At 36.3% G+C, this 21,152-nt stretch overlaps 2 protein-coding genes and 1 long non-coding RNA gene across 3 annotated transcripts; 2 read left to right on the forward strand and 1 right to left on the reverse strand.

Moving 5' to 3' along the window:
* Positions 1–4,901: 4,901 nt before the first annotated feature.
* LOC113688523 (probable hexosyltransferase MUCI70) lies at positions 4,902–10,870 on the forward strand. Its single transcript, XM_027206361.2, has 10 exons — positions 4,902–5,150; positions 5,418–5,910; positions 6,401–6,673; positions 6,869–7,082; positions 7,220–7,329; positions 7,514–7,713; positions 8,350–8,453; positions 9,613–9,800; positions 9,889–10,088; positions 10,353–10,870. Exons 2-10 carry the CDS (start codon positions 5,658–5,660, stop codon positions 10,572–10,574), a joined length of 1,764 nt encoding a protein of 587 aa, XP_027062162.1. The 5' UTR covers positions 4,902–5,150; positions 5,418–5,657; the 3' UTR covers positions 10,575–10,870.
* Positions 10,871–12,550: 1,680 nt separating this feature from the next.
* On the forward strand, positions 12,551–14,004 carry LOC113688045 (uncharacterized). Its single transcript, XM_027205644.2, has one exon. It carries the CDS (start codon positions 13,219–13,221, stop codon positions 13,651–13,653), a length of 435 nt encoding a protein of 144 aa, XP_027061445.1. The 5' UTR covers positions 12,551–13,218; the 3' UTR covers positions 13,654–14,004.
* A 5,497-nt stretch (positions 14,005–19,501) lies between these two features.
* Positions 19,502–19,930, reverse strand: LOC140006730 (uncharacterized). The gene is made up of 2 exons (XR_011814522.1): positions 19,890–19,930; positions 19,502–19,546 (listed from the first exon to the last, which is right to left on the reverse strand). It is a non-coding gene; the product is annotated as an uncharacterized lncRNA (long non-coding RNA).
* Positions 19,931–21,152: the final 1,222 nt, after the last annotated feature.

The following is a 21,152-nucleotide window of genomic DNA, read 5'->3' on the forward strand; positions in this document are numbered from 1 at the left end:
AACAGAGGTTGATACATTAAGTCATGGGATATCAAGTTTTGAGCAAATCTAGTTTGGTGTACTATTTATGCAGCTTTAATTTCATGTGAAGACAATAGAGAAATAGTGAGGAAAGAGGAAGAAAGAGATGGTGGCTTGCTTGGTTATGGTGAACTTGATGAAGTCTATAAAAAGGATAGTACTCATGGAAAATGAAGAGACTTATGATGGACAATATCTATTTTTCTTTTTTCTTTTTTTTTTGAAAATTTTCCCTATCAATTCAAACTATTAACAAAGAGATTTTCTTCTTCCTTTCCTTTACCCTCAAATCTTGAACTTACGCCAAAGGGGAAGCATCTACATTTTTCACTTGTTTGGGATTTCTAATCCTTGGGGAAAAAAACTTTGTGCATTTTTTCACTTATTTGCAATTGAAATTGTGTTCTTTGATTTCCAAACATTCACGAGAAAGATTAATAGTAGTTGATACCTTCATTTTTTTTCTTTTGCATAAACTTTACAGAATAATGGATCTAAGATTTTTTTTTTTTTTTTTTTTTTTGCCTTCGATGCATTTAGATTAAGGGAAATATTGTCATTTTATAATTTCTGTCAATAGGATATTAACGGAGTTAGTGACAAGGGAGGTAGATGTGATTTGGTGAAACCTTGAGGATTGATTCGTAATTTGGATAAACCTTAGGGGAGGTAAATATAGTTAGACCCTCATAAATATCATCGTTAGGTCAACGAATTAGTAGCCCGGGCAACAATGGAATGCTTTTACCTTTTTAAGCGGAGCAGAGCCCTCTCTCTCTCTCTCTCTTTTTTTTTTTTCCGTTTTGGATTTTTTTGTTTGGTGTTTGATCACATTTTCTGCAAGATCAATCATATAGAAATCGACTATCTGATGGTAATTAATGTCATAAAACTAGAGAGAAACAAATGATATATATATATATACATACGTTTTTTTGTTTACATGACTGATATTGGAAAGTAATTTCGAACCTCTTTCTTATTCTATATATTTTGGAAAAAGGAACATACAAATAATTTCATTGAGGACTGATTATTCTCCAAATAAAAGGCGAACAATTAATGACCATGCAAAATTTGCCCAGATGATAAAATAATGGAAAACAAATAGGACCTTCATCTGCTGTTTGATGGCGATCGGACTCGATAATCTAGTCAGCCTGCTGTTGTATCGGATAAGGAATTAGAATTGCGGTTGAGGCCTGGAAATGCTTTGATCCCGTGATAGAAGCATTAATTTTTGCCATTCGTTTAGCTTCAAATGCAATGCTGGACTTTTATTTCTAATATTCTTATGTGATTTTGAGGTGCCATGACTCGGAGGGCACCTGTAAAAACACATATCATTGTACAATATAAGAATGAGTTGTGGTTAAAGGGATATTTGAATTTCAACCTCATGGATAGAGGGTTTTTGGGAATATGAAATGTTGCGTAGTTTTTTAAAAACTTTTGGTACAACTGAGGATATCATATGTTTAGGTATATTTACCGAAATGTCCTCATTTTTATACATTTAAAGTTTTGATTTATAAAGACATTTGGATATTTCTGAAATATGGAATTATTTTGTAACTGTTTTTGCATGGAGTACAACTTTTATAAACTTATGTGTTGGTATAATTACTGAAACGATGTTATAGACACATTTAATTGAAATATGCTTTTGTTGTGCAATTAACACAAAGAAACATTAACACGTTGTGCAATTAACACGTTGCTATAACTAGCCATCGAAGGGTATTCTTTTGTCTGAAAAAACTTATGTCTTTTTTTGGGTGATTTTCAGTTGATATCTGTAGGGATCTTTTAGAAATGGTAAAATTATAAAAGCATTGATAAAATAAAATGGACAAGTGTGTGCTGCGATTAGAATGTACTATTATTAACATTTGATGACAATTTTTTTTTCAAGAATATACTATTATTTGTTTAATAAAAAAATTTCTTTAATTACAAGTATCAAATACCCGTGCGATGCGCGGCACTCCCCTCTAGCATTATGTTTAGATTCACAACCTGATTTATCCCAACGAAAGGACAATTATCGAAACTAAAGTCCAATGCGGGAAAAAAGGTACATGAGCATTCTCGACGTGGTGTTGGAAAACTATTGAATGCTAGTAGTACTGCATGCACGTGCTTGAAGTTGAACTATTACTAGTATTAGTTTTCGAGAACACCAGTACTTTCTTTTTTTTTTTTTTTTTGTTCGAGTACTAGCTAGTAGTATTTTCTAGTTTTCCAATTGTGTCTTAGCCATATTACATTCTACTGGCAAAATGTTTGCCAAGAATATATATGTATATATATATATATATATATCGAAGATAAGATACACATTCTACTGGACCATTTTTGTGTCCTTGACTGACTTTGGGAGGTTACAATAAAGCTTCGAGAATATAACAAGAGTGAAAACATAGACCACGCTTTCTAAAAATACAGAAGCAGAATAAGGGTAGGGGGAGACGATGGTGGACATGGATGAAAGGACCTTGGAAGAGAGAGTGAAAAATCCCAACCAATTGTGTCCATATCCATTAAATTATTTGACAGTTATCCACATAATGAAGCACGCATGAGATTTAAAGCCCTGCCCTCGTTTTCGGGGACACTGGAACGAGGGAGCATCCAGGACCATCGACTTCCAATTTAGGATTTGGTTCTGCCTTTTATTAGGTTGGCCCTACGCTTTTGGCCAATGCGTTTATATGGCTTTATCCATGCACGTCTAGGGATGGCAACGGGGCGGGGTTGGGGCGGGGGATCCCCCGTCCCCCGCCCCGTTGCCTATTAGTTCCCCCCGTCCCCCGCCCCGCCCCGCCCCCGCCCCGCTTTTCCTGCGGGGGCACCCGCGGGGTTAATAAAATTTTATTATAATTAAATTTTAATAAATAATCAAATACTAAAATATCAACACATCACCAAATTATTGTTCATTGTAATTTTACAATTGAAACTCATAAAAACAATCAAACAGAAGTTATTTGAATACAATCCAATATGATGAAATAAATATAACTAAAATAGTCAAATTTTCACTTTTAGTACAAATGCAATCACTAATTCATCATTGTGTTTGTGCTTTTTTTTGAGAAAAAAGTGTTATTCTATTAAGTGTAATTAGAAATTTAGTATAAATGTATTAGTAAATTTAGTATAACTAATTAATAAATTCTATTAGTAGACATGTATAATTATTCATATAATTGATAATATCAATTATATTACATAAACTAATATACATTATATAATACATCTAACTAATAATATAATTATCATAAGTTTATAACTAATTAACTTACATATAATATATAGTCATTTATATATATATATATATATATATTTTTTTTTTTGCTGGTGGCGGGGCGGGGGATGGGGCAGGGGAGTATACCCCCGCCCCCCGCCCCGTTTCTAAGCGGGGGGAAAAAATTCCCCCCCGCCCCCGCCCCAACCCTCGCCCCGTGAGCCCCCCGCGGGGCGGGCACCCGCGGGCACCCGCCCCCATTGCCATCCCTATGCACGTCCCCTCATCTATACGACTACGTACGTATTAGGTGAGCATCCAATACTGTGTTTATACCGTAGTTGTATGTTCTAATTGCTTCTCCTTTTTTATTTTTTGTGGTTCTAATTGCTTTTCGTATCATAATCTAATCTAATGGTGTGTGTGATATAATTGAAATCTAAATCTATTAAATTATTGAATTGTTAAATTCTAAATCTGATACATTTTGAGTGTTTATTATTTTAAATGACAAGTGAATAACTTATTACTTATTTTTAAGAGCAAATTTTACCTATGAAATTCAATACTACTCAATTAATTCAGACATTTAATTTTTCATTTTCAAACGCATTTCAATATATTAAGATCTGAATCCATTAAGTTTAAGTGTTGAATTGAGTTATTAAATAAGACCTAAATCATCTTGCTCAATTATGTGTGACTTAGAAGTTGTACCTTTTTTTTTTTTTAGCTCATTATGCCAAAATACTCCACGTGTAAATTTTTTTAGCTATATTTTTATTAGATGAACAAGAAGAGAAGAGAAAAGGGCCCAAAACTACTTTCTTTCTTTAGCATGCTCGTGGCAATAAATTATAATAGATATTGGGGGGTATATCTTCATCCTTTTACCCTAAAAGAGTGGGGGCGCGAAAGTAGCTTTGTCAAACTAGTGAAGGGTGAGCACAGATAGCACCAAATACATCTCACGGTTCAAAAATGAAACCATAAAGTTCCTTTATATCGTAGTATTACATGACAATCCCACTAATCAAATAGAGATTACATCCTCTATTTCATCATGCATTAACTCTCTATCCCACATTTTGCTTTATCCTCTATTTTGTTGCACCATAATTAAGCTAAAATACCCTGTTTTGTTTCATCATATGCCATGCTTTATTGTTAGAAATAGGGAGAACCATATCGCATGGATCTCAGTGTCACTTTTTCGATGGGATTCAGTATCATTTCTATATTTATGCCAAGTATCCTATTTATTTAAGTTGTCACGTGCTGTTTATTTAAATTTCTTTTACCATCACGGTAAATGTGTGTTGATTGACATGTACGTAGGATTATAAAGGATTTATTAAGTTTTTTTTTTTTTTTGGAACATCAATTCTTAAAACCAAAGTTACACACGCACAAAACGAAAAAGATTTCCAACGAAGGCAGGGATGGAAATTGAACTTGCAATAGAATCAAAAAGAGAGATTGAACTAGCAATTTTCACCACGATGGTAGATGACTTTCTAGCCACCTAATTTTGCAGAAAGAAATAGCAACAAATACTTTCGGATTTTATTGTTTGTATAATACGGTGGTGCTTTCAAAAGTGGTGGCAAACGGCCGTGTGTATTTTAACCTAATATAATAAACAGAGTAATGTTTTTTTTTTTAAAAAAAATACGCTTTTTGTTTCGTCTACCAGTTTGGTGAAAATTTCAAAAGAAAACTGTAGCTTTCAGAAACAAGGCCAAAAAAAAAAAAAAAAACACTCTCAAATTCTCTACTAGTAAGATAAAAATACTGCATTTACCGCGATAGATAGCTCCAAATCAGAGCCCTCAAATTTGTTTTCAGCAATCCCAGAATATAGAATCTGGTTTTGAAGGTGAGACCGTTGTAACCTTTGTCTTATCTGATTAAAATTAATTTGGCTTTATTTATCTTATTGATTTGATTTAATCTGAGTTCGTAATTTTGAATTGATCCATCTGGGTTCGAATTCAATTTTTCTGGGAACTTTTATTTATGTCGTTAGTCCGAACTTTATGGAGTTTGATTAGGAAAAACTCAATTTGCGTTTTTGCTGTCCTAATTATAGTGCTGCGTTTTATGGGTTATGAATTTTGGGTTTCTTTGTTTTGTTCAATGGCAGGAATTTTAATCGAAGCATAGGAAGCAGCATTTAGCTGTTGTTCATTCTGCTAGCGGGATTTTCTTGTTACTGTGTGATTGTAACGAGTTGGTTGAAATTTTGGGATTCTGTGGTGGTCAGTTTGATACATTGCTGATTAATTAGGAGGTGGTTTGGGTGTTCTTTTGGTCATAATTTAAGTGAATGGGAATTGCGAGGGAAGAAAGAGATGAAGGCTAACATCAAGTGGTCAGAGGTAAAATGAACGAAGTGTCATCGGGTCTTCGAAGTTTGAGTTTTGGATCACTGCAGCTGCATTCACAGAATGGTGGGTTGCAGTCTCAGAATTCATCTACACTTCGCAAGACTTCAAGGACCTTGTCTGGTTCGAGGGAGAAGGAGAGGTATCTGCCTTTCATATTCAAGTACTTAGGTCGAAGGAAGGTTATAATGCTGATTTTGGTCATTATTGCAATATTGGCTCTTACCACAGGGTTTCTTACAGCCAGCAAAGGTTTGTTATGCTTCCACTGCCTTTTCATGTCATTGTTTTTCTGTACTGTGGCATGTAGATTATGTGGTAGATACTTTGTCATAAAAGAGTAGTTTTTCATTGTTCGGATACAATTGTGGCTTAAATAAGTAGTGTCAAAATATTGGAATTTTCAGTAAGCCTGCCTTGTGAGTTTGAAGATGGCAAATGATTACTCACAAGCATTAGAGATTCAGTTAGCTGCTTTTAGTGATAATTAAATCACTAGGATGTCAACTCATCCTATTAGTGTTTCTCCTTCCAGAATATATAGAAATTTTCCATATATCTTCAAGGATGCCAAGTGATGATTGCTGTTTTCTTAATAGGAACAATGAATTTCAATCTGTGACTAGTAATAGATTACCCTTAGAAGAAGAGGTCTGGCACTTTATTTACAACTTATGCCTTTTCTGTATTTTGTCTGTTTTCATTTGCATCGAGTGACTTACAAACTATTTGCATTTTTCAGAGGCTGCATCAGAGAGCTCTATGTTGGGCTTTGATGGGTGGTTCGAAAACAGGACATATCCTGTGTCCAGAGAAGTTGAAGGGACTTCTGAGAATGGTTCAAATGTTAACATCCATGGTGTGTGCAGTACAAATAATGGCTCTTATCTACCTACGGCTTATAATTCTACCGCAACAATTGCTATGCCAGCTCCTGTTATGCTGAGCCATCCATGTAAAAATTTTGCATTTCCGCCTCCCCCTCCTGGTGATGCTAGACGGATTGGACCACGCCGTAAGTTTGACATGTTTTGGATGCTTCTTTATGCATTAGTTGTTTCTCTACATGGATGAACTACCGGTGTAGTTAAAATCTTCATGGACGAGGCATCTTGTAACTTCAACTTTTTTGCCATATTTTGTCTGGATAATGACAATTAAATGCTTATTGAGAACTTATTGTAGTGTTTTCCTGCCTTTTTTTTACCAGCTTGTCCAGTATGTTATATTCCTGTGGAGCAGGCTATAGCTGCTTTGCCTAGATCTGCATCAGCATCTCCTGTCCTTCATCATTTAACTTATTTTTATGAGGAAAACCCAATGAAAACCGAACCTCATGGAGGCTCTGACTTTGGTGGATATCCTTCTCTGAAGCAAAGAAACGACTATTTTAATGTAAACAAGTCAATGACAGTGCATTGTGGGTAAGTTTTACTCCTACACGTTATGTTTCTCTGCGGTAAGTCATTTTCCAGACGTAACATAATTATCATATGGTTTCTAGCTACTATTTTAGTCATATGTTTGTTTTAATTACTCTTTTTGTATTCATATTTATCAGATTTATCAAAGGATGTAGAGCTGGTGACAACACTGGATTTGATATTGATCTGGATGATCTTAAGGAGATGGATGAGTTCCATGAAATTATTGTTGCATCAGCTATATTTGGTACTGCAGAGCATGAACTAAATTTATGGTTTTGGCCTTGTTTTGTTTATACGTTTGCATACTTTGAACCTTAAGGGTTGCTACCCTCCCTAAATATTTTCACAGCTCTCTATGTTTGTCTTCTCCAAGCTGCTATTGATTTTAGAAGCATTTTTCTTTTCCCTTAAGCTATTGATGTTTACAGGAAATTATGATATCATTCAACAGCCAACGGACATCAGTGAAATTGCAAAGAAAAATATACCCTTCTATATGTTTGTTGATGAAGAAACAGAGGCATACATGAAGAATTCTAGCCTCCTGGACAACAGCAAGAGGGTTGGCCTATGGAGAATTATCGTTGTCCACAATGTGCCTTATACTGACCCCAGGCGTAATGGCAAGGTTAGGAAATACTGATTGGTCCTTTTGCTTACAACTGTTTCCCTTTCTGTGGAATAGAAATGTTCTATCACATTGTGGATTCATACATTGTTTGAGTACATGGTCAAATTCTTCTTAAAACGCCATCTGCAGGGCTGAACATTCTCTCTCCTGTTTCCACTTCCAGCTGGAAGAGCTTAATTCACCAGGTTATTAAGTGCCAGTGAATCATTAGAAGAGAAGTGCATACTAGGAATAGAAAATAGAACAGAGAATTCATGGAGTCTAAGACTCGTTGAGGAAGCCCGTCCTATTTGTTGCATCAGCTTCACTGGGGAGTTTGAAAGTAGTCAATCTTGCTTTGAACAAATAGAACAACATGTCAAGAAAGAAGCAATTAGATATAGTTTCTAATTCTTTAGGCATTTGTTAATATTTTTCACATGCAACTGTCTAGAGAGATGCTTGTCTTAGTAAAGCAGTAAGCACATCATTTAAAATCCTGGGGTCTTCGTTATGGAGATATGTTACATTGTGTTTTCATTTTCTCTAGCTTCTGTGGAAGCCACTACGTCGTATATGCTTTCTCTGTTGAGAAAATAATAGTTTATGAAACTTGGAACGGTAAAATATGATAGGGGTATGTGCTTTTGACAGGTGCCAAAGCTTTTGTTGCATAGGCTCTTTCCCAACGTCCGCTATTCTATTTGGATTGATGGAAAACTTCAGCTTGTTGTGGATCCATATCAAATTCTTGAAAGGTATTCTGGATCTCTCTGTCATCTGCCTAGTTAGGCTCTAGTTGATGGAGAATCATGTTTTATGCTCATAGGGGAGAGATTAAAAATTTTATATGTTCAACATATCTTAACTCACTGTAAGCATTTGTCATGTGGTATATGGGCAGTTACAACTTTTTGTATGGTTATATCGTCCAATTGGGATTTTACCTTGTGATCTTTCAGTCTTCTACTAGCCATTCATAACTGTTAAGATATCTATGGTGATAGTTGTCTGAAAGGTTTTTTTTGGTAAGGTTTAGTTTTGTTAGCCCTTCCATTAAGCCTGGATTTTATTTTGCACGCTTTTTTGTCATCTTACACTATAAGCTTCTCATGGAATTGGGCATGTTCAATGAAAAATAAAATGTTTTTCCAACATTTAATCATGGAGATAAAAATCAACATCAGCTATCGTATATATACCTAGCAGTTGTGCTAACTTCACATTTCTAGGCTTTAAAGATGCCATGCATATGAAAATTAAGCAAAAGAAATGTACCATCTTCGGTTTGGGGGATAGAAAAGTCACAGGCTAGTGCTCTGTTAAGTGACATATGTGCTTTTGGGAGCCTTACATATTTAGAAGCTGTGCTTTTGTAGACATTTGCAAAAGGGTGGATTTAGATAAATAAAACATGGAACATCTTTTTGCTTATGTGTGGTGCTTGAGTAAAATTGGATATCTGAGCTTTTGCCAGTGTATATGCTTCAAACAAAATTTCAAGTGCAACCTCAGGTTTGCTTTACTAAAGTACTTGAAATCATCTACATATTTCATGTAATTAATCAGGGAACTTCTCATTTTCCTTGGGTTGACGAATTTGTGAAAATGAGATTTTCCAAGTTGTGTTCAATTATTTGGATCAAGCTGATAAACTGGCACTTCCTTTTCCTTGCCTCTGGAATTGATTTTTTTCCCTTGTATTATTTTGTGGAATAGGATGGAAAAGAAAATGAAAATTCGATTACTTAGATTGTGCTTTTTACATGTATATGAGATCATTTTCATCTGTTATATGTAAAGTATCTCTTTTCCCCCTCCCTCTCCTGAATGGCTGGTAAGAGAACAATTCATCATGGCAAAGAAAACTAGCTTTGGTAGCAGTAGATAATAGATGATAACCACTTAATTCCTCAGGTTTTTGTGGCGCCAAAATGCCACTTTTGCAATCTCAAGACATTACGCACGATTTGATGTCATCGTAGAAGCTGAGGCCAATAAAGCTGCAGGGAAGTATGACAATGTCTCTATTGACAACCAGATTGACTTTTATAGAAAGGAGGGTTTAACACCATACTCGAAGGCTAAGCTTCCAATAACTAGTGGTAAGCCCCTGTAACATCTGTTTGCTTGCTTTTGATCTCCTTTTCCAAATAAAGTTTTAGTTTTGTGTTGCCCATTGCATATCTGCAGATGTTCCTGAAGGATGCGTAATTATACGGGAACACATTCCTATTACCAATCTCTTCACCTGTCTGTGGTTCAATGAAGTTGATCGTTTTACTTCCAGGGATCAGTTGAGCTTTTCAACTGTGAGGGACAAAATCATGGCTAAAGCTAATTGGACCATCAACATGTTTTTGGATTGTGAGCGCAGAAATTTTGTGATACAGGTATTCTTTCTCCTTCCTTTTCTTATCATTTTAGTTTCTGCAAGAAATTTGCACCTCTGTTGTCTTCCAAGAAAAGTATTGCATTTCTTTTCTTCATATTTTGTCCAGGGATCCCTCTTCCATCTTTATGAAAGGAGTTGATAATTGTTCTATCAGTATTTTGTTCCCCTTTTGAAGACATTAAAAATAATGCTTTCTGCACTTATTATTATTATTTTTTATCTTTTTACTGGAATAGTAGTTTGAGAATCCAAAGTTTTATAGGCATATCACAGAGATTTATTGGAGAGATGGCCACCACCTTTGCCACGAGCTAGAGTTTATTCTCCCCCAAGTTCTGTTCGTTATAACACACCCACTGAAACATCAAGGAAGAAAAGCCCCGTTAAACGGGTAAGAGGAGGTAAGAAGCCGGGATCTAGACGGCATCGGAAAGTTGTTGCTGGAAATAGGGATAATCCTTTACTTCGATTACTTTCTCCGTAGGTTTTTATGCAAAGAAAAGATACTTCTATTCTTTGTCTCAATTCTTTGAAAGGGATAGGATGATTTTGGTAGATATTGGTAGCATATTCAACAAAGATGAGTTTTTTTTGAAAGTGTCAGATATTTGATCACTTTCAATGTATATTTCTTGACACGAACTCTAGGGTCAGTCGTTTTTCTCTTGATCGTCGAGCTCTCCTGTAATTATCTGCTTCAAGCAGTCTGAGGAAATGCCTTATTCAAGGATGAACTACTTTTATTCGTTTATGATCAGCATTGATGAATTCTTTTACCCATCTGGATCTGGATGGTTGTCTTCTAGCAGGTGATGACAGAATTTTCATACCACCAGACCCAGTGAAACAGAAAATGCACGTCCATATTTGATTTCGTTTGAGTATCCGCCTATTTTGGTCGTTACTTGCGAGCTTGAGCTTGGTTATTCTTTATTTGGTTAGACTGAGAACAGGGTAGTTTTAAATTTGGACATGGCTTGAATATAAAGTGGAGGAGTTTTTGTATGATAAACAATGCTAATGTGATCTCTAAGGAACTGGCCTTGTAAGCACTGCAGCTGTAGACCTGTATTTTACATCTAATTCAAGAGTCATTCAAAATGAGCTGGTTCTGAGTTTCTGATTCGAAAGCGTGATTCTTATTTTCAGTACTGCTACTTGATCCAGTCCTCTAGAGAACCTGCCGAAGCATGCAGGTTTATGAAAAGATAAACCAAATAATGGAAATGAAAACTCATATATACGGACAAAACCTCAGTACTTCGTACCTGTCCTGAAATTATTTGATTTTATCTTTGTGTAAGCAACTAGCCGGCAGCCATATTTAAAGCTGTGGGAGTGCATTATTGAACAGCTAACGCAAAGCCATGACCTCATGTTGATGGCCCTCACCAATCATTCAATACGGGCGCGTATTACAACGCAAAGTCGCAGACATGAATTTTCGTTTGCTTCAGTCAAATTTACGTATGCAGCTAAAAGGTTTACGACTGAATTGTTTTTTATTCATTCAGAGTTTGATGAGACTGTTGCAATTTTGGTAATGAAAACAAGAAAGTAGAGATAAATACAAAGAACGGACGGGGAAGCTCTTACATATGCATGCGTTTGCTTGATGCATAAAGGGATTTCCCAGACGGTATGAAGAGCGGGTTCACATTTGCTACAAACACTTTCTGCTGTACTTACAATCTCGTCAGCTAACATCAAATGTAGAAATGAACATCCTGCTAATTATTGCAATATCAACACATCATCATTATGCAAATCATCTTTCCAATCCACAAATCTCCACTTGGACGCCAGCCAATTAACAATCCAAGTACAAGTCTTTTTAAACTCTCTCTTTTTCTTAGAGTAGGAGTAGGTTAGATAATTGCCGTTACAGATAAAAAAAAAAAAAAAGATACTCGTACTTAATTTTGATGCGTGACCATCTCATTAAAGATAAAAAGCAGAAGTCCATAAACTTGCTTAATTTCACTTCACGCTCTAAATTCATAACGTCAATTGATTTATTGTGGAAAATGAATAAACGACACGATAGATAAAAATGTGTTCAAGGAAAATATAGAGATTTAATGGTGGAAAATCCCTTTCCAAACAGGCAAAAATGCAGGGATTCTTGATATTTTCCATAGAATACAGACAAACAAAAAATGTCAATCTCAAAAGGATTTGTCACACATATGGTACCTAAAACTATTTACCAACTAACATGCTCTAGTATATTTTGCTGAGTTGTTGAAGAAATCTTCTAGGGGTATCTTGTCCTTTTGACAACTAAGTTAAAAGTGATTAGAAAGTGATAATGACGGATTCTGAATATTTTATTATTCAACAAGAAGAAAGGCTTTCCTTGAGTTAAGCGGATGATGACTGATCAGCTACCGGCTACATGTTTTTATCCTTTTCTTGCCCTTTATCTTTATCTTTATTTCACTCTTTTTGTCACTTTTTATTTATTTATTTTTAAGATCTACCTGAAAATTTAGCTGTAAAAACCAGACACCTAAAAATGATAAAAGACATCCACACTTTTTTTGCTCCTTAAAAATGCTCTGCTGTTAACCCTTCTATAAACCCTTTTCCTAACGTTCCCTCAATTCCACTCCTCTTCTAGATGTCATTCCGTCTGGGTTTTGGATCCAACGCTTTTCTTGGATCTTTCTCCATCCAGTCCCTATTCACTGATCTCGATTTCCCATGATAACCAGCCTAGATAGTCACCTGTTTGTTGCTGTGAGAAGGGGACGAAAACGCACCTATGGTCCAAAACTCTAAATCTGAAGGATTGTTTTCGGGTACTTTATTGCTTATTTGCATCCAAAGTCTTGAACTTTAGGTGAAAAATCTTTCTGGGTTTTGATCAGTTGAGAATTGTACCATGCCATCTAGATTCCTGGGCTTCTGTTACATGTGCTTTAAAAGTTAAAATCCGCAGTGAATTCAGTTTTTAGTATTACATTTAAGGCTAAAAATATAAGTTTTGGTTATGTTTGATTGAAGGAAGTCTGTTCTTTTTTGTGAATTAATTTGAAAAGGGCTGTTCTTGCCTTCTGGGAATTGGAGGTTTCTGGAAAGGGGAAAAGGGGAAATAGATTATCTTTGTTGTTTGGGAATGATTGATGGGTTCGGGTGGGTTCTTCATGATATGTATTCTGCATTCTTTGGTGGCCTTGAGCTGTGGAGGCGTGATGATGTTCCATAGTTACGAGTTCCTTGAATTCAGCCATGGGAGAGACCGTGCCAGTAAGCTCGCAGGATCAACCCCTCATGATCAGCTGTTAATCCGAACTTCGGATTCATTTTCAGGGTTGTTACTGTTTGCAATTGGTTTTCTCTTGCTCATGGTAGCTTTTGTAAAGGACAGGGACTTTCAGAGCTTTTTTGCTAGGGGGTGTGTGCTTCTCCATGTTGCAATGGCAATTTGGAGAATATACTTCGAGAGGAAGCTTGAAGTCCTTGGCCGCGATTGGCTTCGCCTGGTTGTTGGTGATATAGTATTGGGGCTTTCTTGGGTTTTTTTCCTTGTATATTCGTGGAGGGAGAAGTATGATTGATTTGAGTGGGAAGCTTACTTTGCCTGATCAGACACTGAAGATCATCATCAGAGAGGCGAGGCTGAATGGAATTTGCTTCCCAGCAGTGCAATCTTCTTGTTTCTGTCTCCTGTCTAGTGGATCTCGTGGATTTCTTTCACTATGTCTAGTCTAGTGCATCAGCACAAATTTGTCGATTTTGCTTTGTTTGTTGGTACAGTTTTCTTTTTTCCGATAAGAAATGGTAAATGTAATTTCCTTCTCTGAGATTGAGATTGTAATCTGTGTCTTTCCAGAACTCTGTTTGGTTTGCAATTCGCACTAGTCTCTTATTATGGTGTATATATGATGATATGAGTGCTTGGTTTGTGAGTTAGGACTCTCCCTTTGATTACTTTTCTTCAGTCCCCCATTCAGTTTCTGAATCAGTAATCAAAGTACAGCAGCTGCTCACTGGCAATTTTCAATGGCACGGCTACTGTAAACGATGAATTTTGCAAGTTGCTTTATTATAGCGGACTAATTGATCTGCTAGCAATCCTATGCTTACCGATCCCCGCAAAAACGGCTCAAGGTTGATTAGCTAATCGCTGATAGTGATAAGGCTGGCTGCCGCCTGGCAATATCATTAAGAACATATACGCGCACCTCTGACCTTTAGTTGAGTGTATGTTAAACGCATTTTTAATGAAGTGTGTGTTTGTATAGTGGTTTATTTGTCAAATTTAATTTGATTATATTATATTACAAACAAGTTTTTCAATAACTTTTGTTATCATCTTAATCATTTTCTTATTTCACGTGCGTTATATTTATCACATAAAAAAAAATCTCACATCCCTTGTATCCATCATATTAAAAAAAAAAGTGCTACGGTAATTTAAAAACGTTCTTGGTAACGAAGTTCTAGAGTGTTATTGGGAGATACCCAATAAAATAAAAAATTGTGAACTTTGTTTCTTTTTACCATCTCGATCTTTCATGAAGAGAAGGCACATTTTTCAGAAGTTAGAGTGCCAAATTAAACTAAAATAGTACTAGTACTTAATACTTTTGCAAGGACTTAATTGAGATATTCTAAACTTTTGGAGGGCTAGATTAATATTAGCCACGAGATTAATATTCTAAACTTGACTGCAAAGGCGAGCAGTCCTCTCCTTCCAGTATCAGAGCCCTCTTTTCAACACTTAAACAGAAGTCTTGTAGCCTTTACGCTCTTTCAACGCTAAAACAGAAGGAGAGGGAATCAAAAAATTGGAAGCAAGACCAGAGGTATGTCCTTTTAGTTACTTACTTACTTTTGGTCTATTTCACGTATTTGATGATAGATCAAGATTGCTTCTTTTTTGTATGCAAAGGTAAATCTTAATAGCGTAATAACTTTCGTGCACATGCTTTTGTGGGGTTTTTCCGTTCCTCATAATCGACTGAGTAAATTGCAGAGACGGGATATTTGCCTTACTTGTGTAGGATTAACACAATTATTCACGAAAAGGCGAAAACTTGATTGTATTTAATAAAAAATTGTCCTTTTTTTGTGCCCCTTTTGGCGGTGGGGAGGCGGGGGAGGAACTCTGTAGATTTCGCATCTTCTTTTCTGTCCATTAATCAATTATGATGTATGTGTACGTCTCTTTCATACTGATTTTGGCGGATATAGAACTCTGGTAATCATAGGAAATGCAAAAATGCTTGCTTTGCATTTTAAATTGTTTTGCGTTTTGGATTGTGGGAGTTAATTGTGTTAAGGATTGGTGTATGCTAAATTTGTAGAGAAACCTGACAACTCGAAAATTGGTATGGTGAGCTGACTCTTTTTTTTTTTTTGCGTATCCTTATCTGCCAAAATGGTTTGATGCTTTTATCTCCCCCACTCTCCTCTCAATACCTAATTGCTGACTTAGCATTGAATCCAAGAGGAGTGAGGACCAATAGCGTGCTAGAGTCCTTTGATTCTTTAGCTGTTTTGTGTTTCATCAAGGAGAAACTAAATAAGTAATCTTTCTGCTAGCGTGATCTTATGCAATTGTGTAAGTGAGAATCTCATGTCTAAAGTGACTTATAACTATTTATATCATTGCTGTGCAGCGATACTATAATTTGGATGGGTTCTTGTTGGAGCTCGTTCACATGAATGTGTCAAATCCTTTCAACTCATTCACTTGACCTGAAAGTTCTCCTCTGACAGTTTTGTTGATAATTGACTTGCATAGCAACCTTTTGTTTGAAGATCCCTTATTGTTTTGAAAACAATTAATTTCAAATTAGAATAGAAGAAAGTTGGCATTGGCAGTAGAATAAAATTTCCTTATAAGGTATCTCTTTTTATAAAACTGAACGAGAATCGTGATGATTCAAGTTGCTTAAGGTTTCAAGAAATGTTCATATGTTTAGGCTTCCTTTTCAAGTTGCCAACTTTTGCTTTTATTGATTTCTTTTTTCTTATCTCTGATATGTATTTCATTCAAGTTGTGCTTCTTGTGCATATTGTTGTTCTTAAATATTATTGAAGAGGGTAACTATTATATACTAATTTGCATTCAGTGTGGAGTTGATTTGTAATGGTTCAAACTGAGATGACCTTGGTTTTCTGTTCTAGAAGAGAGTTTTAAGTTCAATTCATGGAAGTCTTGATACTCATGTTCTTTTGGAGAAGGAATTAAGGTGAATCTGGATTCTATATCTTTTGGGTTGCCGAACATGGAAAATTGCAAAATCTAAGGATTGACTAGAATTGTCCTTTTGATTTTTGGGAGGTTGACTGGCTCCCCCAGCTCACTTGTGAACTTGTGAGTTGTGACGTTATATATCAAATTTAAGGAACATTAACCATATGGTGTAAGCTAAATCCCGTCACTTTACTCCCATAATTTAGGTATTTAAGTGACAACAAAATCTACGAGGTTGTAAAACAAATCCACCTAATGATAGGTAAAATGAAACTAGGACCTAGAGGTGTTTGCAATATGATCAATTGAGCATAAAGCTTCAGTTGATAGAGAAACTACAACAGATTTGCTTTAGATTTAAATTCTAGGTGGCAAAGAGTCAAAGACATTCACATCTGGAGTACAAATTAAAATTGAAGAATATAGTTCGGTGCCAGACATTCACGGGCTGAGCTACTCTTTTCTTGGGCCAACCTAAAAGTATATACTACTCATATACCTGGTAAAGCTAACAATAGGGATTCTTTCAAGAAAATATGAAAACATAACTTTGAAGGAGACTTGTAGTACATAGGTAAATTCAATTTTTTTGCTTGAAGTCTCTGATTATTTCCAGTCATATATGCGTTGTTTTCTTTTTTATTCTTCAATTTTGATGAAGATTCTTTTACGAGGAATATACTGCCTGCCAGAATAGTGTATTAAACTTTATGTTGATTTTGTGCAGTTATATGGATGCATTTAGCTTTCTGTTTGTAATTAGACTGTACATTGAGTCTGCATCATAGCATGTTTCTCTGATAGCTGTGCATATGATTGTCGTTATTGCATGTTTATTCTTTGTTTATTCCAACTTGGAGCTTTGAATCTTATAGTTTTGAACCCTTTTTTTTTTACAGGGAGTTCATATAATGGGTGGATTGCCTGCACAGAACTCTTCATCTGTTATCTCCTTGAATGTACACAAAGATCAAAGTCCAGGTTCCGTAGGACCAGGGCCGGATTCAAAGCCGCGGAAGAAGATATGCTGTGCTTGCCCCGAGACAAAGAAACTAAGAGATGAATGTGTTGTGGAGCATGGCGAAGCTGCTTGTGGAAAATGGATCGAGGCTCATCGTAAATGCCTCCGCGCGGAAGGCTTCAATGTTTAAAAAGTATTACCGTGGTCGATTGGATACACGAATTGCATTATGCTGTGGAAATTGATAGAATTTTTGTTTCTATTGTTTTAGGCTGCACCAGGTGCTCATACACTGGATTTTTGTCTGGTATAGTAATGTTACAGATTAACTGAGAGATAACTGAAATGCAGCATGTGCTCATTCCCACATAAAGGGTTCCTGATGAAAGACAGGGTACATACTCGGTCCTGGTAGAAAGTGTACGGGAGGAATGCTAAAGCATATCTATCAGGGAATAAAAGTTTCAGAATTCTAATTGTGCCCCCTTTTTTGTTTCTTGGTTATCCTCCTGCAAGTGCATTTGTTATTGTTTTGTACAGGTCGTGCATTTACTGATGCTAGTCCTGGCCTCTGATTTCTTTGAAGGGCTATCCGTCCTCATGTTATTGTTGTGATTGCCTCTCTTGTGAATGCAAAGTAGCCTCCAAGTTGAAGCTTTCTGAAATTAGATGCTGCTAGATTAGCTTTACTAGTTGTTGTCTTATAATAGACAAAATTTTTATAAAAAAAAATATATATATATATTTAAATTGGTGACTGTACTGGCTTTAAAGTGTGAAGATCCGCCAGTTTATTTTTATTTCTTGCCCTGGGAGTCAGAGGGATTCTGGTCTGGACGGTTGTTTGGGCCCAACTAATGAATTTGGGTAACAACTGAGAATGTCTCAGGCAAGGGATCCCAAAATGAAGGAGAGGTCTATAAGAGACTGGGGGAGGGTCTACTCGACATTGCAGTGGGCTAGTAGTCATAGTGGCTAGTGCTTGAGCTGGGCCTTCTTTGTGGATGGGCTGAGGGGCCTGGCTTTAGAAAGTTGCAATAAATACTCCTATTTGTTTCAAAATAAGGAAATTAAAAAAATTGAGTCCTAAATAAAGTTGAAAACCTGAAATGGATGGTAGATGATGAATGTACTCTAATTCACAGATTTAACCTCCAATTGATACCTTTTTTTTTTCTTTTGGACGTTTAATTAATTAATTTATTTATTTTTTTCGTTTGGAAGAATATGGAGGAAGGTCTAGCATTATTAGTAAAGTTCCAAGTCCTATTAATTGGGTTAAGTGGCAATTTGTGTGATTTATACTTTTTTGCTTCAATTTGCGAATGTCCTTGACATAATATATATATATATATATATATATATATATATATATATATATATATATATATATGCATTCCAGAAAGTGATTTAGCTGAACGAACTTTGCAGACCATATAATAGGATGAATGTGATTTTCTTGTATTGATTAGTCACGTCTTTGCGTGGCAAAAGATAAAGGCGTGGACGCAAAAGGCTTCTCATCTCATCTCGATCCGCGGTTGATGCCGAGTACAGAAGATTCAACACTAGTCCTATTATTATTATCATGGAGTGACAAATTCAAGAGTACTAAAACATTTTATTATTATTGTTATTATAATCACTTCATTACACGATGAGGAAGGAAACACACAAACATAAACAGTGATTTGACAGTGTCTGTCAAATCACTCGACCATCAAAACAAAAGACAAACCTCACAACACAAATTATTGACCATCATCACATACTAATTTAGAGAACCTCACAACATATCATAGTTTTGTATGAATCAGGCACTCATATCATACTTATATGTGGGTGAGAGCCGCGTCAATTGTCACAGGTGCAGTTGACACAGGCGCAGCTTGGACCGCACTTGCACTTGCCATTTTGCGCACCTCCTTCCATCATCACGAAGGTCTCCACAAAGCTGCAAAAGTAAACATGAAATAAAATAATAAAAAAAAAAAAAAAGGTCCGGCCATGAATTTTTAAGTGAATAAAAAAGACAAAATACTCGAATTCTTCGTTTCTTTTGGTATAAGTGGGAGGCTGTTGGAGTTCTCCTAAGATTAGGTTTACCTGTCAGTCTTTTCGTTTCTCGAAAGAAGGAGGGAGGGTTCCTCCGTCCTTCCCTCCTCCGAACCATTCAACCTATCTATCCCCAAATACTCAACTTTATTAACTAGAAAGAAGTAAGTAAGACACGTACGTGTTCTCGGTCTCAACAATGTCAGCAGCATAGCTGCTTCCTTTCTTCCTGCAATTCAGTAACCATATTTGCTTAGCTTGATATGTACGCATGCACAAAACAAAGGATGCTCGCGGAACTGGGGAAAAAGAAAGTACTCGCATGACATTTTGAGTTCATCCTGTATGCACACACTAAAATTGGTTTACTATAGTTTCGACACAGTAAAGATTACACTTGCTCGTGTAAAGAAATTCTTAAATTCACAGTTCATGTGAGATAAATCCATGTCTAGACATATTCATGGAGATTAATCGTACGTATCATGGGATCATGGTGTGAAAAATCATGCGGCTATGAGTATGGAGGCATATAAACTTTAAAAAGATATATAAGAGGGAGAAACACTTACACGCACTGGCTCTTGTCAGCGCAGTCGCAGTTTCCGCACTTGTCCGACATGGTGAGAAAGAAGTTAATACAAGTGATAATAAAAGCAAAGAAGTTATGTAAGTAGATGAGGGTTTGTTGCAGCTGTGGTAAATTGCTGTGTATCCAAGCTCAATGCTTGGGGCAGTATTTATAGATGGTGAGATGCCATGGAGCAATGGAGAGGAAATGGGCATCGTCCTATCAAAGGGTGGGGACAGCGCGGCCCAATGAAACGCGAGAGGAGCACACGCCTCTGAGTAAAAGTCGAAAGGAATCTTGATCATGGAGGCTCGCCCTCCTATCCTCCTCTCGTGTCAACTTCACGTCCCTGTTACCAAGAAAGACTCGATGGATGGCGGTGTTTTCTGCGCTTCATATTGCCCCTTTTGTTTTTAAAGGTTAATAATATATATTCCAATCCGATTGTACGCATTCAATCTTTGCCACTCCATTTATCTTTAGCAAAACTCAAAAGATATATGGCTATATATTATACCAAGAAGTCACTCGCACGGCAGGAGATCCCTGCTTGGGATAGATGCTCATGCATGTTGGACGTCCATAACATTTGAACTTTTAAACACGGCCAGTACATTTTTCATCTCTTGAGTCATCTCAAAATACCATAAACAAAACGAAAAAGAAAAAAAAAAAGAATTTTTCAGATTTAGCAACATAAATTGGACAGTCTAGTTTGGTCCATGAACATCGAAAGAAGCTCAGGGAGGTTTCTTTGAACATCGACGCGTGGAAGATTCTAAAATATTCTTTTCTTCCCTTGGATTATAATTTTTTAGATAAGGGAGATGATCACAGGCTTCTTTCACGGGTTGTGGGGCAATTGCTTCTCATTATAGCCAACCCTTTTTCGAGTCGTTTTGTCAAACAAATCATGGCCTTATAAATATATCCTCCATCTTTTTATCTGAAGGAAGGCGACTCGAGTCATGGCTGTCATCTTCATGAGCTTGCCTTCATGTCACCTCCAGCCTCCGCTCCCTCCTTCAGACGGGTCCATATCATTGCCTGGTTTGATTGACAAAAAAAAAAAAAATCTGAATAACCATAAATTTTTAACATGGCTCGGAAAAAGGGCACTTCAACAGAAAAACGAAGCGTCGAGGAGATTTTCAAGAGCCAAATGCTTTGATCTAACACAGGAGTTGTATGAATATTTCTGGTTAGCAATTGTAAAGCCACGGCAGTAAATTTTAAGAGAATCAAGAAACGGGCCTGGTGAAGG

This window comes from Coffea arabica, chromosome 5e (genome assembly GCF_036785885.1).
Source record: "Coffea arabica cultivar ET-39 chromosome 5e, Coffea Arabica ET-39 HiFi, whole genome shotgun sequence".
NCBI lineage: Eukaryota > Viridiplantae > Streptophyta > Magnoliopsida > Gentianales > Rubiaceae > Coffea > Coffea arabica.